At 35.2% G+C, this 20,464-nt stretch overlaps 1 protein-coding gene across 1 annotated transcript; it reads right to left on the bottom strand.

The window, feature by feature from the left end:
• Positions 1–649: 649 nt before the first annotated feature.
• Positions 650–13,153, bottom strand: LOC131948853 (dnaJ homolog subfamily C member 25 homolog). The gene is made up of 11 exons (XM_059310548.1): positions 13,014–13,153; positions 8,269–8,297; positions 6,602–6,667; positions 6,373–6,426; positions 5,435–5,489; positions 5,218–5,324; positions 4,710–4,847; positions 2,037–2,101; positions 1,728–1,923; positions 1,546–1,611; positions 650–1,459 (listed from the first exon to the last, which is right to left on the bottom strand). Exons 1-11 carry the CDS (start codon positions 13,123–13,125, stop codon positions 1,337–1,339), a joined length of 1,011 nt encoding a protein of 336 aa, XP_059166531.1. The 5' UTR covers positions 13,126–13,153; the 3' UTR covers positions 650–1,336.
• Positions 13,154–20,464: the final 7,311 nt, after the last annotated feature.

Below are 20,464 nucleotides of genomic sequence, written 5' to 3'. Positions count from 1 at the left end.
GAGACTGAACAGTGACATTGAAATTGGCAGTGACAAATGAAAAGTATGTTCTGATGTATGTGGTGCTGTAAAACTTCAGTCTCTTTGGCGTGTTGATAATAATTTTTCGGCTACAGATTCAACATTCAAACCAGTTGAAAATGTTGGTGTAAAAAATATTCCAGATTCTATATCAGCTGACTCCAGGTTGGTATGGCTAGGTATCAATAATAACAAAACAATTACTAAATTGGTTTCTTCTGTTCTATCAAAACAATAATGTGTTCATTTTATTGAAATTGTTCTGTTCATATATTTTTAAAAAATAAAGAATTTCAGAATCTTGATGCATTGTTGTTTGATCCTGAGTCTGGATGCCAAATTTGGCTTGATTATCTCAAACGGTTCAAAAGTTATAGGCAAAGTTAGAAGCAGATAAGTGAAAATTGGTTTGGCCCTGGGAGCTCAGGTAAAGGGAGAAATTAGGTCAGGGAGGCCAGGGCTCAAAGGGTTAAAGATAATTATAACACATAATATCTGCTTAAATATTGCCAAAACTCTTAGACGATTTTAATAAAATCTATGGTTGATAAAGAACTATAACAAAAGTTTTATTGTAACTTGTGTTGTATATTAAATTTTTAATTGCAAAAAAAAAAACAGCAGAGACATGACCTACACCCCCCCTACCCCATGACCAACATCCTGCTACAACACTGTCACCAGCCATCCTGCATGCAAAATAAAAGATAATAGAGTTTAGGATACCCATAAATTACCAACATATTTTGTAATTGCAACATTTAATACTCTGTTTCAGATACATTTTTAAAAGATTTGCAACTTTGCTAATATTTATTATAAAATACATTCATTATGAATGAAAAATTCTGATAGCTAAGGCAATAATACAGTGAAATCATTTGAACTTCTAAATGGTTATATAATTATGTTCTTCCAATCTATTAGAATTTAGAATTCCCTTTTTAATATGATTTTTGCATAATTAAAAAAACTGCACATCAAGACAGCTCAACTGAAAATAAAGAGAAACGCTATTAAAATAATTACTAATACTAATGACAGAACTATGACAACCAAGGCAATAAAAATAGTGTTTTGTAAAAAAATCTATTTAAAAAAGCATATTTCCCTTACTTTTGTTATGAAAATTATTTTTTTATTAAATAAAGTTTAGAACTTAATTTCCTGATCATTTGGTTATCACACTAACACAGCTGTACTTAATTGCTTTAAGATTCGAACATTGTTTTAGAGCAAAGTCAAATGGATAAAGAATTTGATAAGACTATTTAAAACATGCTTCTGTCTGCTGACAAGTCAAGCACTCATAATCCTATTCTGGGCCAAAGGTCATCTGTCCAGCACCACCCTTTTTCATATATCTTCTGTACATTTTGTATCTGGCACTTTCTGCTAATTTAGTTTTCATTTCTTCTTCTTTTAGTTCCTTCCATTTCTGAAAAACAACAATTTTTAAAAAACTAAACCAGAAAAAAGAAATTTTAAAAAATATATTACAATTGGAAAACAAATTTTGCTAACCACAAAATTTTCTTTTATCCAAAGTTGTTGTCGTAAGTAATCTTCTATATCACGGTCTTCCACACCCTATTAACAGAGAAAAACATCATTTGCTAATAGTTTCATTATAGAAAAGATACTACAAATTTTAATGAGAGTACAAATACATTTTATTTAATCAATTTTGTAAACTAAGTACTTACATCAAACTGTGTTTGACTAAAGCCTAAATGCTTTCGGATAAGATAGAGCTGTTCATCTTTCCCTAATTCGTCGCCTTTAATGTTGAATTTCCAGATCCATCGTAACCACCATGCAATATACATGGCTATATGATATGGTAATAAGAACAGCTGGATCCACAGTACATCAGTCACTTTGGGCTTGCTGTAGCCACCTCTAAAAAATTAAGTTTACCGCTGTATGATAATGATTTCTTCCCCCAAAGAACTATTTAGCGATACATTAAAATAAAAATGGAAAAAAATAATTGAAAAATTGCTTAATTATACCGAATATCCATCTTTTCTTCAATAATTTTTCTTATAGTCATTTCCTCTTCTTCTTTTATCTCCTCCTATAGAGCAAATTTAAAACATAAAATACAAATTATTTTGTAAAGAATCAGAAAAGTCAGTTGTTATAGCACTTATTTAAGGACATGGGCGGGTGTACTTTTCGTCATAAATCCACTAAATCATCGATTTCCCATTTTTACTTGATCTATACAGAATAACCATCGTTGAATCTAAAAATGACATTGTTATGACCCTAAAAACAGTATTTATTTATGAAAAACCGGGTTCAATGTAGTGTGTACAGGGTCTTTTGTTTAATTTCTTGGTATAAATAGCCATTTTTCGACCTAGAAAAGTACTATTAGGCTTCGCGGAAACCTAATGTGTTTCATATCAATGGAAAGGCCGTGACCTCCTTTCTTTATTTGTTCTAAAATTAAATGACCAATCAAAATACCTATTTTAATGTGATTATTTTTCTACGTCATGAAGTTGTTTATTTTACTCAGTCGGGTTTTTCCGGTATGCAAATTTTTGACCTCAATTTTTTCATTGGCATACAACTGCGGAAGCTAGTTAGCGATTGGTCGTTTCGCTTCGGAAGTAAACATTCCCTTAGTTTCAGCGCGTTGCTAAGTTTGATCTAGTTTTGTTTCTCTAAGCTTCTGTGAAATATTTACATTATTTTAACATATAATTATTTCAATTAAATATACTATTAACAGTTTAGACTAGTTTGTGTGAATTATCATAAGCAGAGAGACGATTTAATTTGTTTCTCTTTCGATAATGGGTAGAACAAAACACTCGCTAAAAATAGATACACACATCTAACTAATTTACTAAAACTAAAGCTAGGGCACGTCCGAATGCAACTGATTGCAGCTACCTCTACTCAATCTAGCACTATTCAGACAAGCACTGGTGCAGATGTAATATGCACATTTACTAAGAAACTGCGGCAATGTAAGACACAGTTTTTACAGACAGAACAAAGCACTGTTACATCTAGTACTGGTAGTGCTAATTGTAAACCACAGCCATGCAGAATTATTGTCGAATGTGATTTGTTTCTTGATGTTATCAATATATTTCCTCGCCCACTGTGATGTAGTGGCTACTATTGATGAAAAAAAGTGTAATGGGTTTGCTTCAAGCATGGTGTGGCAGTAATAAAAATGTTGTAAACCGTAAGTATACAACTGCAAAAGAATCCAGAACAAGGCCTTTCACAATAAACAAAGACATCGTCTTATCATAATTGGCTTTAGGCATGAGACCATGCAAAATATACTGCTGTTTCTGCGATAGCATAATTCAATTTTGGGCCCAGGCATGCTATGGCATTGCTGTCAAAAGAAGGAAACCATAGTCGAAGATCCAGTGAAGGACGCCAAAAAAGACGCCATAACAACAGCTTTACTACAGCTCTAGGTAAAACAAACAGCGCCAGAAAAAAAGAAAACTAACAGCTGAACAAGCTCAGAAGGAATATATTCAGCAGCACCATACTCCAGGCTATAAATGTGGTCGATTTTAGTGACATACAGCGATAAATTTTCATTTTTTGCAACTTTTTGTTAGTTTTTTGCGTTTTTCTCAGTTTGATGTTTTTCTGTACAATTGTTGAAATAACTTTGTTAATAATTATCAGAACTGAACTAAATTTGCTCCAGTTATTCTTTATATATGTTCAAATAAAACTGATAGAACACTTTTGGAATTTTTGTAAAAAAAAAAATTTTGTTGTTGAAATAGTGAAAAAAATTGGACGAAATAATGAAATTTTTACAGTGATGTTTGAAAAAAAAAAGTAAAAAAAAAAACTATTTTCTTTTTTGAAAATGTAATCTATCAGAAGTTTTAAACACATGTGTCTGCAGACTATATTAAATTTTCATGAAATTTGTACAAACCATTTTTGAGTTATTTCCATTTAAAAATCGTCAATAAAATCCAATATGGCCGCCGTCACCATGGCAACGGAAGATTTTAAAAATTTTAAAAAATATTTTTATTCTTAACTCTTTGAGTTATAACTATTAGCCAAGTATTACATATTTAAACTCGGAAATAAGGAAGTTGGTACTCATCACCCGCCCATGCCCTTAAAGGTTTAAACTTGCTTTATTTTCTACATGAGTATCTAGAAATAATTTTAATATAATAAATTGTATTAAAAGCAATCAGCACAGTATGTTTTCATTCCATTCCAACCCTATTATAATTGAGTTGACACCACTCCCAGCTAAAACTATTTGCTTTCAGCCCAATAAGCAGCTTGTAATATATTAAACTCTGAGTAATTATTATTATCTGCCCATTATCAGCTACCACCTTGGCTTGAAGATTTGTAAAGAACATTTTATAACACCAGCTCAACTGACAGAGCATTGTTATTTCACCTTATGAAACTGAATACAAGAATCTATAAAGTTTAACTGTCTAGATATCTACATAAATTTAATAAGATATATTCTTGCACTTCAATTAAAGTTGCACTAAGATACTGAGATGAATGAAATAATACATAAGAAACGCATCAAAATTGAAGTTACAAGGTTTGACCACAGTTACTCTAAACCCTTTAAATTTTTTTGACTAAACCATTTTGACTTCTACTTAACTCTACATTATTTATAATATACATAAAAAATAATTCAGTACCTTACTTCGTTTGTTTTTCTTCTTTGAATTATTTAGCAAGCCTTCACTCTTAGCTATTTCCACAGCTCTTATTCGATACTTTTGGTCTTTACATAGGTAATTTAATGCTGTTGTGTAATTATTCCAGGCTCCATAATACTGAAATAAATATTTAGATTCGTTTTTTTATGAAATCTTACTGATAGGTTTAACGACATACAAGAGAAACTCACAGTTAGTCATTAGTATGACTATGCACATTTAAAGTGTAACGGTCAACTTTCGGCATTGATACTCACCTTTTCTGTGTGAAACAATTAAAAACAGAAGTACATGAATTTAAGTCAATTTGGAATTAATTTGCCTTGTATATTGATAAAATTTGGTTTTAAATTTTGAACTTTATGTTGAGGTTCAAACAATAATCATTTTAATTTTTCACAGAATTCCACCTGGCCCCATGCCCTAAAACTTAGTAGCACATCCTTGCTCTACACAGACCAAAGAAAACATCATGTAGCAAATTTACCTGTATGATTGATATAACTGTAATGGTGACAGCAATAACAATCCTAACATCAACCTTAGGTGCCACACGCCTCCTGTAGTACCGGTAGTAGTGAGAGTAATATTCATCTGCAAAATGTGGAGCAAATGTTTTTTATTTGGCTAATAACATACCAGTGTAACTAGAGGCTACATTGAAGCTGTGTGAGAATGGCGATGGAGCATGCTAATAACTATACCTGGATTATCCAACATATAGTCATAATCTGTTCTCTGTTCTTCATCTCTAAGGATCTAAATGTAGAAAGAAATGTGTCTATAAAATACCATAATTACATTAATTAAAAGCTTAAAAAAAAAACATTTTAAAAAATTTGAGGAAATGATCTTCAATGTAACTAAATTTTGTGAAGTGTCAGAAAAAAAATATATATCTACATACTTTAGGTAAATAAAATAGCAATAAATTAAATTACTTTATTGATTGTATTTGTAATTACTTAAAACATAAATCGTCAGTTTCCCAACTGGAATGTGGAAGCATGAAAAAAATTTTCCCTAATTATTTTTAATACACTGCTATGCCCATAATTTTTTTTGCATACCAAGCAAGTAATCCAACTTTCATTAAATACAAAGCTATCTGATCTCATTGCATGTTTTAAAAAGCAGCTTTAGCATGAAAAACATATGCATGGAATATTACAATTTTATGCAAGGAATATCTTATTTCTATACAGTTTGAAATAGTGTAAGGGTAATTAAATAGCAGCTCACACTGAGAGATAAGGCCTCAAGGACAACTATTCACCAGGGAAGGGTGGTGTAATTGTTCTGGTAGGACATGGTTTTCAGCTCAGTGTCTTCAGCCATTTCTGCTATATGGACATTGGGATATACACATTTGATAGCCCTGTGTCTCTAAACAGCACACTGGGACTAATTCAGCCTGCTATAAAATTTTACACTATATTTTGGTGACAGGGATTTGCTGGTTAATGCTGCTGCAATGTAATAGAAAATCATACCCATCTCAGTTTTTTCAAATCATGTTACCATGAATCTTAGGGCTATGTTAGTTGAAGGGTTAAGGGGAGCCAAGAATTTTTTATTTAAGGTGACAAAAAGTTTGGAAAATCCTGCTATATTATATGATCAGAAAAAGTCAGCACCTTACCTCATAAGCATTTGCAATCTTCAGAAACATAACAGAAGCTGCCTCTTTGTCTGACTGAAGCAACATAAAAAATTGGATCAATCATTCCATGATTATCTCTATTGTAAAGAAAATGACATTGACTTTTTTATTATTATTTTGCAACACTTTAAAATATCTTAATTTCAAAGTTAAATGCTTCTTCCTTGAGAAGAGGTTTATGAAAATTTAAAACAAAATAATATTTTACCTCTGTTCTGTGCATATCTGGATGCCATTTCTTTGCCAGCTTTCGGTAAGCTTTTGTAATCTCAATCTAATTGAAAAAGTAAGTCTTTATTAAAAAAGAAAGAAGTAAAAATTGTGAGGAGACATTTTTGAACTAGTGACAGAGTTCCCAACAACTAGAATTTAAGTAAAGAAGTGCTAACATTGTTACCATTCAAATAATTGGAGTATTGATTAGCCGAACATTTTAAATTTGGTACCTAGGAAAAGCTGATTGAACAAACTTAATGGCACCTATCACTGGAGGAATGTATGCAGCATGCCCTAAGCAATCATTGTTATAATCTGATTAATGTTTTAGAATTTACGAGACATAACTAATTTAAGTAAATAATTTGAAAATGAGAGTACAAACTGTATTCAGCTAACATTTATAGGCCTACCAACACTGCAGTTTAAATAGGTCAAGTGACCTTCAATAATATGGATGTTTTTAATTTCTGATACAACATGCACATGTTATTACATCATTAGATTATATACAGATTATATATAAATAAAGAAATGTATGTGTTTTTTTATTTATACATTACTACCATGGTCCTGGCAGTAGTGTACAGTTAGGTGTCCCGAGTTATCCATGGTTATCTTACCACCTGGGATCAATTGATTGGATGTCCAGAACTGGGTGTCAGGAGTTCTGTTCTACTTGAAACAATGATCTCACCAGGGGCACACACACACACACTCTCTCCCCCAGTCTGGCAGTATGGTAATTCCGCCCTAGTCGTGAGCACTATGGAGCCTACGTTCCCTTTAAAGAGTGCAATACTATGCATATGATGAGCTACTACAACCGCTCACTAAATTGAATCAGGTGTTCGCTGGTGCCTTGGTAGTGTGCAATATGGTGACCCAGGCTATTCTGTCAGCACTATGACGCCTACATTCATTTTAAACAGTGCCATAGACTATGGATAATATGGGGTATTATAGACATGACTAAATTGAATTAGGAGTGACCGCCGGCGCCCCGGCAGGGTGCTATTTGCAGCCCTGGGCTTTCCTGTGAGCACTATGGTGCATACATTCATTTTAAAGAGCACCCTACAATATAGACATGGTGGCATAGGGCACTCAATAATTAAACCAAGCCAAGGGATGTACGCTGCGCCCCTGTGCTCCATTGAGTGCCCTAATATGTTCCTGACACCTGGGCAGTCACCTCAATTGCACAGAGTGATTAACATACACTACATTCAAGGGTAGTAGTGTGAGCAAACCCGTGCGCATACAACTATGTTCCAAGAAATATAACATCTGTTTTATTTCCATTGAAAAAAACTCAGTTGTAGAAAACAAGGTCATGTGTTTAAAAATACAGTATTGGTAACACATTAATGAAATCCGCTTGAAATATAGTATCAGCCTTCTGAGACCGCAGCAAAATGCTGGGGATGGGGACGCTAGTATTATTATTAAAGACTATGCATTCATTTTTATTCAACTCTTTTTCTGTTCATTAGTGTGGGTTTACATCGAACTGTATTAAGTTGTGTCAGGTGTTTTTGAAATGTTGTGTTGGGTAGTTTAAAACATGCTTTTATGATGGAAAATTTTAAGAGAATACTTTTTACAGAACAGAATATATGCTATAGATATATTAAATACACAATAAAGTATTCTAACCTTCGTAGCATCTCTGTTGACATCAAGAACTGAAATAAATTAATGTGGAAAATTGATTATCTATTAGCATATCATTATCAGTAATGACTACTATACTATACTACAAAGTCCAGATTTTTAAAAGCCACATTAAAGTTCGAATTATGAAGTCATTAGTCAATAAATTCTAGAACCATCACAAATACAACACCTTCATCAGCTACAAAGTTGATTTTAAAGTAAAGCTAGCACATTTTGGCTATTTATAAGGGCTTTAAACTTGTTTAATTTTTTGTTTTGTTGTATGCTATTGTTAATATGATAATATTATTAATTGAATAGTAGGCCTATACATTGTCACTGTCGCACATACATAGATCTAGAAGTACATAACAAAGTAGATACTAGATAGTAGATCTAGATTTACATGCTGACTATTACTTTACTTTACTTATTTTACTGACAGTAGAGTAGACAAGTAGGCCTACTGTCTTTTAACCCCTTTTTTTTCAAAGTGTCTATTCACAGTCGTGATCGTTTTTGCTAGAATTAATGTTAAAAATACCCTAAAACGCATGAAGATGTGTGGTCGAGCGGACATGGGTAGTGGCTGTTGTGCCAGAAGGTGCGGGTTAAAACCCATCAGATGCCTTATTGCTATGACTCTCGATGTATGTCTCTTATTTTCAATATATTTTTTCACAGTTATTCATGGAAATGGAAGGGTTACTTTTGTTAATTTTTTTTTGGTTTGTGACGTAATTGTTGGCAGGTCAGGAAAAAAAAAGACCTGTCCTTTAGATTTTTGCTAAGAGAAAAAACACAAAAGTGTGATGGAAACTGTGAATGATAGCTGATGGAAAAGGACATCCTATTTCACTTGATATTTATTCTATGTGAATTTTTAATGGTAATTGATAGTTGAATAGCAATGTGAACAACCAACCAAACCAGAGGCGTAGCGACCCTTCCCGGCGCCCGGGGACAAACTTTTCGATTTGCACCCCCCCCTCGAGATTTTGATTTGCACCCCCCCTCAAACTTTCGATTTGCACCCCCTCAAACTTTCAATTTATTTTTCCAACCCATTTTGGCGCCCCCTAAGGTCGGCGCCCGGGGACATATGTCCCTCCCCCCCCCCCTCGCTACGCTACTGAACCAAACTGATGCTTAGGCCTAATTAGTATTATTTATTTAAAAACTACTAGATCTATAAGTCTAGTAGGCCTATAGATTTAGAGTGCATAATTGATCATCTATGACCTACGTACGTATCCTGTAGGAGATATGTCTGATATGAGCCTAAAAGCTAAACTAAACTTTAGGCCTAACCGTAATAGCTTTTTTATAAAAAAAATAACACGATAAAAATAGTAGGGCCTACTGCTCTCTTAATCTAGATCTATACCTCACTCCCCAGTCACAATAAATGCTTTTATTATTATAAGATATTATTCCCAGTTGTATTTAGCATGAAATGACTGAATAGCCGCATTGAGGCTATTCAGTGTCACAGTCGGTTGGGAATAGCCCCAGAGGCCTTTTTATTTGGTAATCTATCGTTTTAGGTATGTAAAATCGCCCGTGGCTAGTAATGTACGAAAAAGTTACCTCATTGTCAAGGCTATAATTGTATATTGTGATATATTTGTGTCAAATAATATAGGCCCTAGATAAATGAATAATAAACCTAAATCAATGGCTAAATATATCAATATAAGCAAGAAATTAACTTTAAACAGCAGTGTTTGCGAGCAGGATTTGCTATATAAAAAGCGGCCATCTGTAAGTTAGAGTGGCTTCCCCTGAATCTTACGCTATTAGTTTACAATAAAAAAAAATAAACAAGATGGCTGCTATAGTAAATGAGCATGGTTGCATCTGTTGGAAGCATCGCTAGTCTTCATTTATTACTGAAAAGTTTTAACTCAGCTGTTTAAAAACAGGTACATAATCAACATAAATGAAACAAGGAAACATTTTTTTCAAAACATAAATCCTCCTCAAAATGTGAAATAATTATTAAAATTTAAGGAGTTACCTGTTTTTCACATTACTAGTCGCGGGCGATTTTTCGTACCTAAATCTAAAACGATAGATTTATTTATGTTTCCAATGACAAGATTAATTCTTTTTTTGTAACCTGCGCCAACCTTTGGTGTTTAAAAAAAATTCGGGCAGTTCTAATATTTATTTATTTTTAGATCGCGTTCGAGCACTGGATTTAGCCGACCGACGCGTTCCGCGCAAATGCGTCTAAAAAATGCAAAAAATGACTAAAAATGTTAGGTTTACGTTAGGGACTTGGATGACGTAGATTTTGAGGCACTAAAAATGAGAGTTTTCTGCCCATACAGACTTTCGTCAATTTAGCCGTGCGGTCGCGGGTGAAGATCGGAAAAAATTTTTTATTATAAATCGCCGATGCTACTAATAATTTGATGACTGATTCTAAAAAACAAATGTTACGGTATTTTTGTTTTGAGATTTTGTTGAAGGTGAAAATGGATATTTGGAGCCAAACTTTTGCTAAGTAAAACTCTTTGTACCATAAAAACTTACTAACAATGTAGGCCAATAAAAAGCCCTCCAACCATTATCACCATTTTTCTTTATGTGTGTAAATTTTCATAATGTTAATCGATAGCAAAGTATTTTTTATAATTATTTTTGAAAGTACAGGCTTAAGCCATTTTACGACTACCGGGAAAGACAGAGGTTGAAACTGGAAGTGTACTTGTGTTGTTATCTTAATGACGCCATTGCTCTCAATTGAATTGATTTGTAAATCCACGAATCTGACTTTAAAATCATTTTAAATTACAGAATTATAGTTTATATTTGATATTGATAAAACTTTGATTTTTTGTTGACTTTGTGCGCATTTTTTTCTATTTAGATTCATTTGTTCGTTATTTTGAGTAAGCTCTAAAAATAGATTTCTGCAAATTTTTTCAAGTTGAATTATGAGTCTATCAGATGCTGCTAGAGGAGCTTACACTTTTCGGACACACATAGCGAAAAAACGCAACGTAAAAATTTGATGCGGTCTCATTCAGTAACCGCTTAACATAGAAAACAAAAAAAAGTATCATATCTATCCGCAACCATTCTACTTTAATAATGTGTGTGTCATTTTGTATTCATACGCATAGAACTTAAGCTATTCTTGTTATAGTGACTGGGGGGTCTTAACGTGTGTTCGAACACATGTAATACAGTTTTACATGTGTTCGGACACCTTTACCCGTCATCGGACATAGCACTTTTTGTTCATTTAGAATAATTTAAAGTCAATTTAATGAATAAAAACATATATTATATGCATTTAATCATTTATATTGTGTTATTGATTGTTTGTGAGGTAATTTTAATAGTATAAAACCTTTTTCCCACACTCCCAAAGTTCATCCCATTCAGCCATTGCGGCTCGCGCAGTACGCTGCTAAGCCAGCCAGGTCACATGATTCCCCCTCCTCTTTCGCATTCCACTGCCTTCTTGACCTTATTTTGACCCTTTCCCTTCAATAACCAGCCCCTTTTATGCTCTAAATTCTTATTTAATAATATTTTTGTGTTGCTGTCCGATCCCATGTAAGGTCAAAAAAGTTAGCGAACACCCCTTTTTTATTGTTCAAGCACGAAAAAACCCATTAACCTTGACATTTACGATGTTCCATACATATATAGAAGCTATTTATAGTGTAACCTTTTAGCTAAGCATTGATTGGTTCAAGTTTTGCCCCTAAGTCCAACCCTAGGTCACTTCATCCGGCTGGTGTAAAAATAGAAATGTGCGTACCATGCAACGTTAAAAAATTTCTAAAAATAATTCTTGAGAAAGGAAACGGAAGTACTTGACACGGAAGTGTTCTTAAATGAACAGTTTACGTGCAGGCGCCGTGGTTTCGCGTGAGACATGCTAATTAAAGTTTCTATGAGCCAAAAACCGACGAAGTGTTCGGTCCTACGTAATTTTTGGTGTGTGTCCGAAAAGTGTAAACTCCTCTATTACATTATTATTTTTTTATTTTATATAGATTCTAATTAAAATTCGGTAATCTATCGTTTTGGGTACGTAAAATCGCCCGCGGTTATTAATGTACGAAAACGTTACCTCATTGTCAAGGCTGTAATAGAAGTATATTGTGATATGTTTGTGTCAAATAAAACTAGATAAATGAATAATAAACCTAAATCAATGGCTAAATATATCAATATAGGCCAGAAATTAACTTTAAACAGCAGTGTCTACAAGCAAGGTTTGCTATATAAACAGCAGCCATTTGTAAAATAGAGTGACTTCCGCCTGAATCTTGCGCGTTAAGTCTATAAAAATAAAACTTTAACAAGATGGCTGCTATAGTAAATGAGCATGGTTGCATCTGTTGGAAACATCGCTAGTCTTCATTTATTACTGAAACGTTTTAATTCAATTGTTTAAAAACAGGTACATAAATGAAACAAGGAAACATTTTTGTATTTTTAAAACATAAATCCTCCTCAAAATGTGAAATAATTATTAAAATGTAAGGAGTCACCTGTTTTTCACATTACTAGTCGCGGGCGATTTTACGTACCCAAAACGATAGATTACCTAAAATTCTCTCCAAGTCCCTAACCGCCCTAACCTAATCTACTTACTTAGTACTTAAATCTACTTTTGTAACTTTACTATTTACTATTTATACTAGATTCTATTATTTACATATCGTTTTAGATCTACTGCATACTAGATCTACATACTACATAGATCTAGGGCCTACCGTCATAGCAGTTTTCTTCACCACAGTACAGCCCGGCAATATAAGCTTTGACGCTAACAAACATACACCAATAGACGACTAACAACATCAGCATTGTTGATGTTGTAGCCATGTTGGCAAATTCTAATTTTAAAAAGTAGCAGAAGGAAATAAAAAGTCTAATTTTATTTAGACAGGGAAACAAATAAAAATTAGATGCAGGCCTTTAAATTTAAATGTAAGGGTCGCACACAAATAACACACTCTTTCAACGGAGTGGATCTAGTGGAGAGGGGAGACATGTCGGAAAGGGGCTTGCAGTGGCGTCGATAAATCGGGTGGCACCCCTTTAGGCACCACAGGTGACCAGAAAAAAAATGCACAACGAAAAACTGCGCTCTAACAAATGCGCAACGGAAAAATGCGCAAACAGAAAATTGCGCACACATAGAAATGTGCACACAGCAATTTGTACACACAGAAAAATGCGCAAATATGAAAATAACGCAGAAAATGTAGGTATAAATGAAAGTGTATGTGCAGGTGTAGGTTTAGAGATGCAAATAACCTGTAATGAACACCCGCGGTGGACAAACTGCCTGCGGACAATCCCTGACTGCAGAGTTTCTTCCAGGCATCTCTTCGGGGGGGGGGGGGGGGGGGGGGGGCGAAGAAAGTTTACGGCCCCCGAACGAAATGAAATTTATATAGAAAATATATATACACTTTTAACAGTGTGTGTGTGTGTGTGTCCCCCCTGAAAATTTCAAGTGTCCCCCCCCCCCCCCCCAGGAGAAAAAAGTCTGGAAGAAACACTGCCTGGCTCTGTTCAAACAACTTGTGGTCTTATTACCTTTCGTCGAAAAGTGTCTATGATCTGAAAATCTTAGCAACTGATGATTGATTGCTCTCAATCTTACCTACTAAAGGAATGCGACTGCGTCAACATTTTGACTACACACAAAAATAAATGAAGAAAATAATACATTTAGATTTAAGAAAAATTCCTTTAGAATGTACACTAAATTGTTTTCAAATAGCAGTGAAAATTAATAAATAATGACAAATAATTAATATTTGATCCATGGCTGATGTGAACAAAACACAGATAACAATGCCGTTTATTAGTGCGTTTGGTGCCCATTTTCCGAGGGACATGGGTATTTAATTGGAAAGTTATTTTTAACACTACAATTGAATAGTTAAAGAGATTATTTAGTACAAATCACTGAAAACTCAAAGTAAGAGAAATGTGAACCCAAGTTCTTTGACAGTTAAACATATGCAAACAGTTTTGACCCAAGGTCTTTGACAGTTAAATATATAACAATAACTAATCTTCGTAAACTTGCAAGTAATTGTTTGATTAATTTTTTTTAAAGTAATGTGAACTGTATAGGTTAGTAGAGTATTGAGCGATGCTTTTTGCACACTTTTATTTAACTTGCTTCCTCGTTCATATAACTTGTTTCTTTGTTGTGCTTTTGCCTGACGTGCTTCGTGATGGGTCGAAAATGGCAAGCCAAATTTCAACCACTTCTAACCGACCAATTTCTCTGAAACTTGGCACGAGGGTCAAGACTTGATGATAATGCAATCTGATATTAAATTTGACTTAATTGTATGCTTAATTAATTAAAATAAAAACACTTTCCTATATAAAATACTAACCGCGTTATTTTCGTGTTCATTTGATGAGTGCGCATTATTTTTGGTCATGCAACTTTTTGTTCGAAAAATTTTAAAGTACTAAAATGTATCTTAATTTTTTTTTAATAACAAGCTTTTATGTAATAATGCACTTAAAAGGAGAAAATACATGATATTCTTTAAATAAAGGCCTATTATAATACGCTACTAATAAAATAACTATAAAGAAAAGCGTAGATTGTTTCAAGGGCTCTATTTATTTACTGAAACAGCTCGGGGGACCAAGGGATGGGGACAAATGCTTGTTGTTGGTGGATTTGTCCTACCAAAAAACAAAGAGGAGACCTCTTCTACTGGGAATGTAGCCTATGCCAACATTTAGCTGCACATGAAAAGGCAGATACTCTCTGCAAAGCTTGAGCTAGCACGATTTTCTTAAATGGTTCCCGCACACTAAGAAAGTGTAGTGCACACAACCATGCCAGAGGCGTAGCTACGGGGGGGGGGGGGGAGGGGGGGGGGAGGGCGGCCGCCCCGGGCGCCGACCTTGGGGGAGGGGGGGCGCCAAAAGGGGTAAAAAATAAAAATTAAAAGCTCATTTAAGCAGCAGTTTTGAATTATAAACTGTCAAAGTTAGAAAGTTAACGGCCACAAGCCTTTACATGCTGATGTAACTGTTTTCCAACTTGATTGTGTAATTGTAAAACAAACTCATAAGAAACAGTGACCAGAAAAAACTGCTTTCCAGATTTTCCTATGGGGGGGGGGCGCTTTTTCGAAGACAAAAATTGGAAAAATTTACACTGGATTAATGAGTTGATAAACTTTACCACTTATAAAAGAAACCACATGTAGTAAATCGCATAGTACGATTGTGTACCATTAAAAAAAGAGTAAGTGACGTATAAACCCTGTTCTACAACTTAGTCCAAGATGGTGCGAAGGGAAGGGGGTGTTGTTGGCGCTTTTTAGCCAACAAAAATTGAAGGTACCGAACCCCACCAGTTTCATACGCGCATTCACCAAACCCTTCTTAGTAGATGTATCGTCCATAATGACAAAATCAGATCGTAAATCATATGAGTCAGTTTGAGTCTTGACCTCCGCGGAAACCCGGAGACTGAATTACCGAATCTCTCGGGTTCGATGGAACCCACTGTTTTAAACTCTTTTGATTTTCTTCTTTTTATTCGTTTCGTCTTCCTAAGGAGCATATGCGTAGACAACACTTCGTCAACTCACTTGATTTTTATCAAAGATCGATCCTTAATAGTCCGACCTCCCCCTACTCTATTTCAAACGATTTTCTTCGTGACTTATTTGGTCCTTTCCTCTTCCTCTTTTCCCATGGACTTTACACAAGCACCTGTTTAGAGGGTTTATTTTCTGTCTTTCTCATATTGTGTCCAAACCACCGCCTTTTCATTCTCCACTGTCTGTAGCCTAACTCCGTGCCATACAGTAAAAGAGACTTCATATTTCGCTGTACATGCTGGTTGAATGCTTTTCAATTCCACATTCGCTTAGAATGTTAATATACATTTTACCGCGGTTAATTCTAATATGAACTTCATAGGCGGTGCCACTATAATTAAACGTTTATTACTGCTTCTTCGACCAGTGCACTTTATTATGCATTTTGTGTTGACTGTGTGCGAGAAAGAAGCGCACTTCTGCAAAATCCAAGACTTCCAGCTGGTGTGTCCGTTGGATTCCAATTTGTTTCCTCTAGCTTGTTTCTTTATACAGTCATCCAGTCAACGAAATACCAATGTCGTATTCCAATGAGTACAATAAATGTGTCTGATAATTTGCTATTGTATATCAATTGTATTACCTAAATCTAACAAAGTTGTAATCCAACTAGGTAACATATCATAACAGAGACTGTTCCAAAGATAAAACATATATATATATATATATATATATATATATATATATATATATATATATATATATATATATATATATATATATATATATGTAATATAGTGAGAATTGTGAAGTCAAGGGAACTCACTCTTCTTGTATTAGTATTATATTTATACTGTTATCTTGAGTGATGTCCCTTATATGTATATATATTTTGGTGTCTCGTCACTTCCGCCCTCTCTCGTTACCATCGTGGAGTTGAGGCCAATAAACGTTTTATATACAATCACATGCTTCTATCGTCAATCTATTACATATATATATATATATATATATATATATATATATATATATATATATATATATATATATATATATATATATATATATATATATATATATATATATATATATATATGGGGGCGCCAAACTGAAATTTCGCCCCGGGCGCCGAGAGGGGTCGCTACGCCTCTGAACCATGCACCATAAGCCAGTGAAGTCATCGTTCGTGAAAAAATGACACAGCTAAAGACCATTGCTGCCATTAGCCAAGAGCTACCAACTCAAATGGTAGAGGTTTCAACGTCTGACATGAGCACAAGGGTTGATATGCCATCAAAGCAGGCATTAACAACGCGAATTAAAAGGACTCAAAATAAAAACCATCCAGTAGAGCCACATACATTAGAAGATGTGGCTATTCCAGATGACCTGAGGTTGACACAGTTTCTGTTAAAGGAAAGCTCCATAATCAATGACAAGTTGCTAATATTTTCTACTGAATCAAACGTCCAAAAGCTTGGCGAGGCTATGTATTGGATCATGAATGGTACTTTCAAAACTACTCCTAATATTTTCCTACAAATCTACTCCATTCATGCCCCAGTAGGTTACGAAAACTGCAGAGTTTTACCGCTTGTCTACATTTTAATGTCTCGAAAAACCGAGGCTATGTATACACAAGCATTTCAGGACCTCGCAGATATCGCAGAAAAAAATGCAGATAAACTTATCTCCACGGTTTATTGTCACTTACTTTGAGAAAGCTGCAATCAATGCTTGCATTGAATTCCCAAGTAAAGGGTGTTTTTTTTTTCATTTTAGCCAAAATATATGTCGAAAGCTACAATTAAGGGTTGGGCTTGGCACTTCTTTATGGTCAGGATCCACAGTTCTGCCTGCTGATGCGGCAAATAGCAGCACTGGCATTTCTTCCAAGTGCAGAGATTCCGGCAGCATTTAATGAATTAAAAAAACATTTTCCCACCAAACACAGCTGAGTTAGTAAAGTGGTTTGATGAGACCTACATTTGTGGTCGAGTGAGGTTGTTATACACAAGAGAGGTGAGGGTTCCACCACTTTTTCCACCAGAGTTTTGGTCTGTACATGACAATAATTTACATGGGATTACTAGGACCCAAAACACGGTTGAGGGGTGGCACAGGAGGTGGCAGGTAATTGTAGGGAAGGATCACCCTGGAGTCTTTTGTTTGCTAAAAAACCTAAAGCAGGAACAAGGTAGAGTTGAAGTAGAGATATATATTGCTTGGATAGCCAGCAAAAAAGCGAAAAAAAAAACAATATTTACAGAACGAGGACAGGATAACAAATGTAATTGCAGAAAGGGGAAACAGAACTACACTTGAATTTTTACGTGGCGTAGCGTACAATTTGTCATACTAGACCTTATTTTTTTTTATTTTGTAATATAGGCCTACCTTTATCATTATGTAACTGGTTTTCAATAAAAATTAAACATTGTTGTTTTATAAAACGTGTCGGCCTTTTGTCTTGTCGGCCATTGGATGTCGGCCTTTTGGAAGTCGGCCTTTTGTCTTGTCGGCCTTTTGTCCATGTCGGCCTTTTGTCCATGTCGGCCTTTTGTCCATGTCGGCCTTTTGTCCGGATCCCCCTTGGGAGCCCTTAGACTTGGTTACATGGTTGATAAACTCAGATAAACCACTGTTCCCGCCCCTCCATCGCTACAGTTCTGGGGCGTCGTTTAAGAAAGCGCTACTGTAATTTTTGAAACTGAATTTACTTCGCACTTTAAAATTGCATTTTAAAATGTAAATCTTAATACGTAACAAAGATCGAGCTATGAACCAAACTGCAGCTCAATTAATTTGCAGATTGCAACAGCTGCTTTAAGAAATAAAATTTCAATTTGAAATGTGAGATGTCATGTAGATCTTTTTATAACAATTAATCCTACTAAATCTACAGTCAATTATATAATATTTAAATATATTTAAGTAGGGCCAATATGTAGGGCCTATATTTATATCTGCTGCCATTGGTCTTCATTTTAAACAGTGTATTTAATAGTATGGACAGATCAGGGGTGGTACTAATATTCCGGGGGGGGGGGGGGAGGGGGGGGGCATTCCGTTTAGGGAAACCAAATTCGACAATAAAGTAATATTTTTTGCCACCTTGATAGATAAGTAGTTGTGTAAAAAAAAAAAAAAAAAAAAAAAAGATCTACTACAGCAGTGATTGTTGTACAGTAACAAACACGCCAGTAATGAGTTTGAGCATATTTCTGTGTGGTTGGTTGTACTACGCGATGGAATACGTTAAATTATAAAATTAGGAAATGATTTAGTTTAAAATTTAGTGAGACAGGCTACTAATATATATATACATTTATATATATATATATATATATATATATGTGTGTGTGTGTGTGTGTGTGTGCGTGTTACGGTCAAAGCCCGAATTCGGCCAATGCGCGCAATGGCCAATATCGCCTACCATTGACCGACCAAAGTCCGAAACTTTACTTCATTTCGGATTTTGGCCGGCCGATCCGCGGACTGGCCATGATGGACCGGCCAGTCCGAATTAGAGATATTCTGGCTAGGGATAAAGTCCGAATTAGAAGATCATGAGCAGATTTTGAATTTTTTTATACCGTAAGGATCATAAAATTTAAGTCTTTGTTGATTATTATTTGGAATTACATTGTTATTTTTACACTTGCAGCGATTTGTTGTGCACAAGGTTGTGCAATTGCAGTAAATGTAGCCTTGGCCGCCGGTCAGTGATTGTGAAGATGCAATGGTTCGTAGTGATTTTCCTCAGTACCAACGGGTGACAATGAGAGCAGTGTTTCGTGAAGAATTGAAAACTCACTTCTAGCATATAGTTGTTTTAAAACACCATGTTCCTTTCCTAGCTTGTAGAAAGCGCCATCGACACTCACGCCAACTGCAATGACGCTTCGGGGATCACCGCGACCTCTGTCAACATCTGGAATACGGATGCGACCAGTATCTTTCACTTCAGCTTGTTTAAATTTTGTTAGCATTTTAGCACCTTGAGTTTGCAAGGTAGTATGAGCTGCTGACCTGTTGTCCACGGTTTCTTGTTTATTGTGACATATTCTGCGAGTACTGTTCCCTCCATACCCTTCGTCTGCTTCATTGGCTATTCCGTATATTGAATGGACATCGTTGCCACATGATCCACAAGAATGGGCTGCATTACAATATTTTTCAGAAACTACACAGAATCTGTTGGCTTTGTTATTGTCACGCAGCTGGTCTGGACGTTCCGCCACGGAAGGAGGGTGCAGGAGATGTGTTAGCCGAGGATGTCGTTGCATTTATGGCAACCTCCATTTCTTGTTCAATGTTCTCAAGATCTTCCTCAGTCTCAGCAGCGTTTCTTCCAGGCATCTCTTCGGGGGGGGGGGGGGGGCAAATGCCCCCCCCCCCCCGAAAAAAATTTACCGCCCCCCCCCAACGAAATGAAATTTATATAATTTATATAGAAAATATATACTTTTAACGGTGTCCGCCCCCCCGAAGAAAGTCTACCGCCCCCCCCCCCCCCCGAAAATTTCAAGTGCCCCCCCCCCCCCCCCGGAGAAAAAAGTCTGGAAGAAACACTGAGTCTCTGTAGCTAACTCATCGAGAGCCTCTCTTGGTAGATTTGAAGTGCT

This window comes from Physella acuta, unplaced genomic scaffold (assembly GCF_028476545.2).
Source record: "Physella acuta isolate Inbredline_101_S28 unplaced genomic scaffold, ASM2847654v3 ptg000662l, whole genome shotgun sequence".
NCBI lineage: Eukaryota > Metazoa > Mollusca > Gastropoda > Physidae > Physella > Physella acuta.
Note: the sequence above shows the minus strand (reverse complement) of the source record. Positions and strands in the feature narration are given on the sequence as shown.

Bases quoted from the DNA above. Each gene is read 5' to 3' on its own strand.
- LOC131948853 (XM_059310548.1), bottom strand. From the start codon at position 13,125: ATGGCTACAACATCAACAATGCTGATGTTGTTAGTCGTCTATTGGTGT. The intron at 5,490-6,372 runs GTAAGGTGCTGA...TTCTACATTTAG, and splicing joins AGATTGCAAATGCTTATGAG to ATCCTTAGAGATGAAGAACA. The intron at 5,325-5,434 runs GTATAGTTATTA...CACATTTTGCAG, and splicing joins CTATATGTTGGATAATCCAG to ATGAATATTACTCTCACTAC.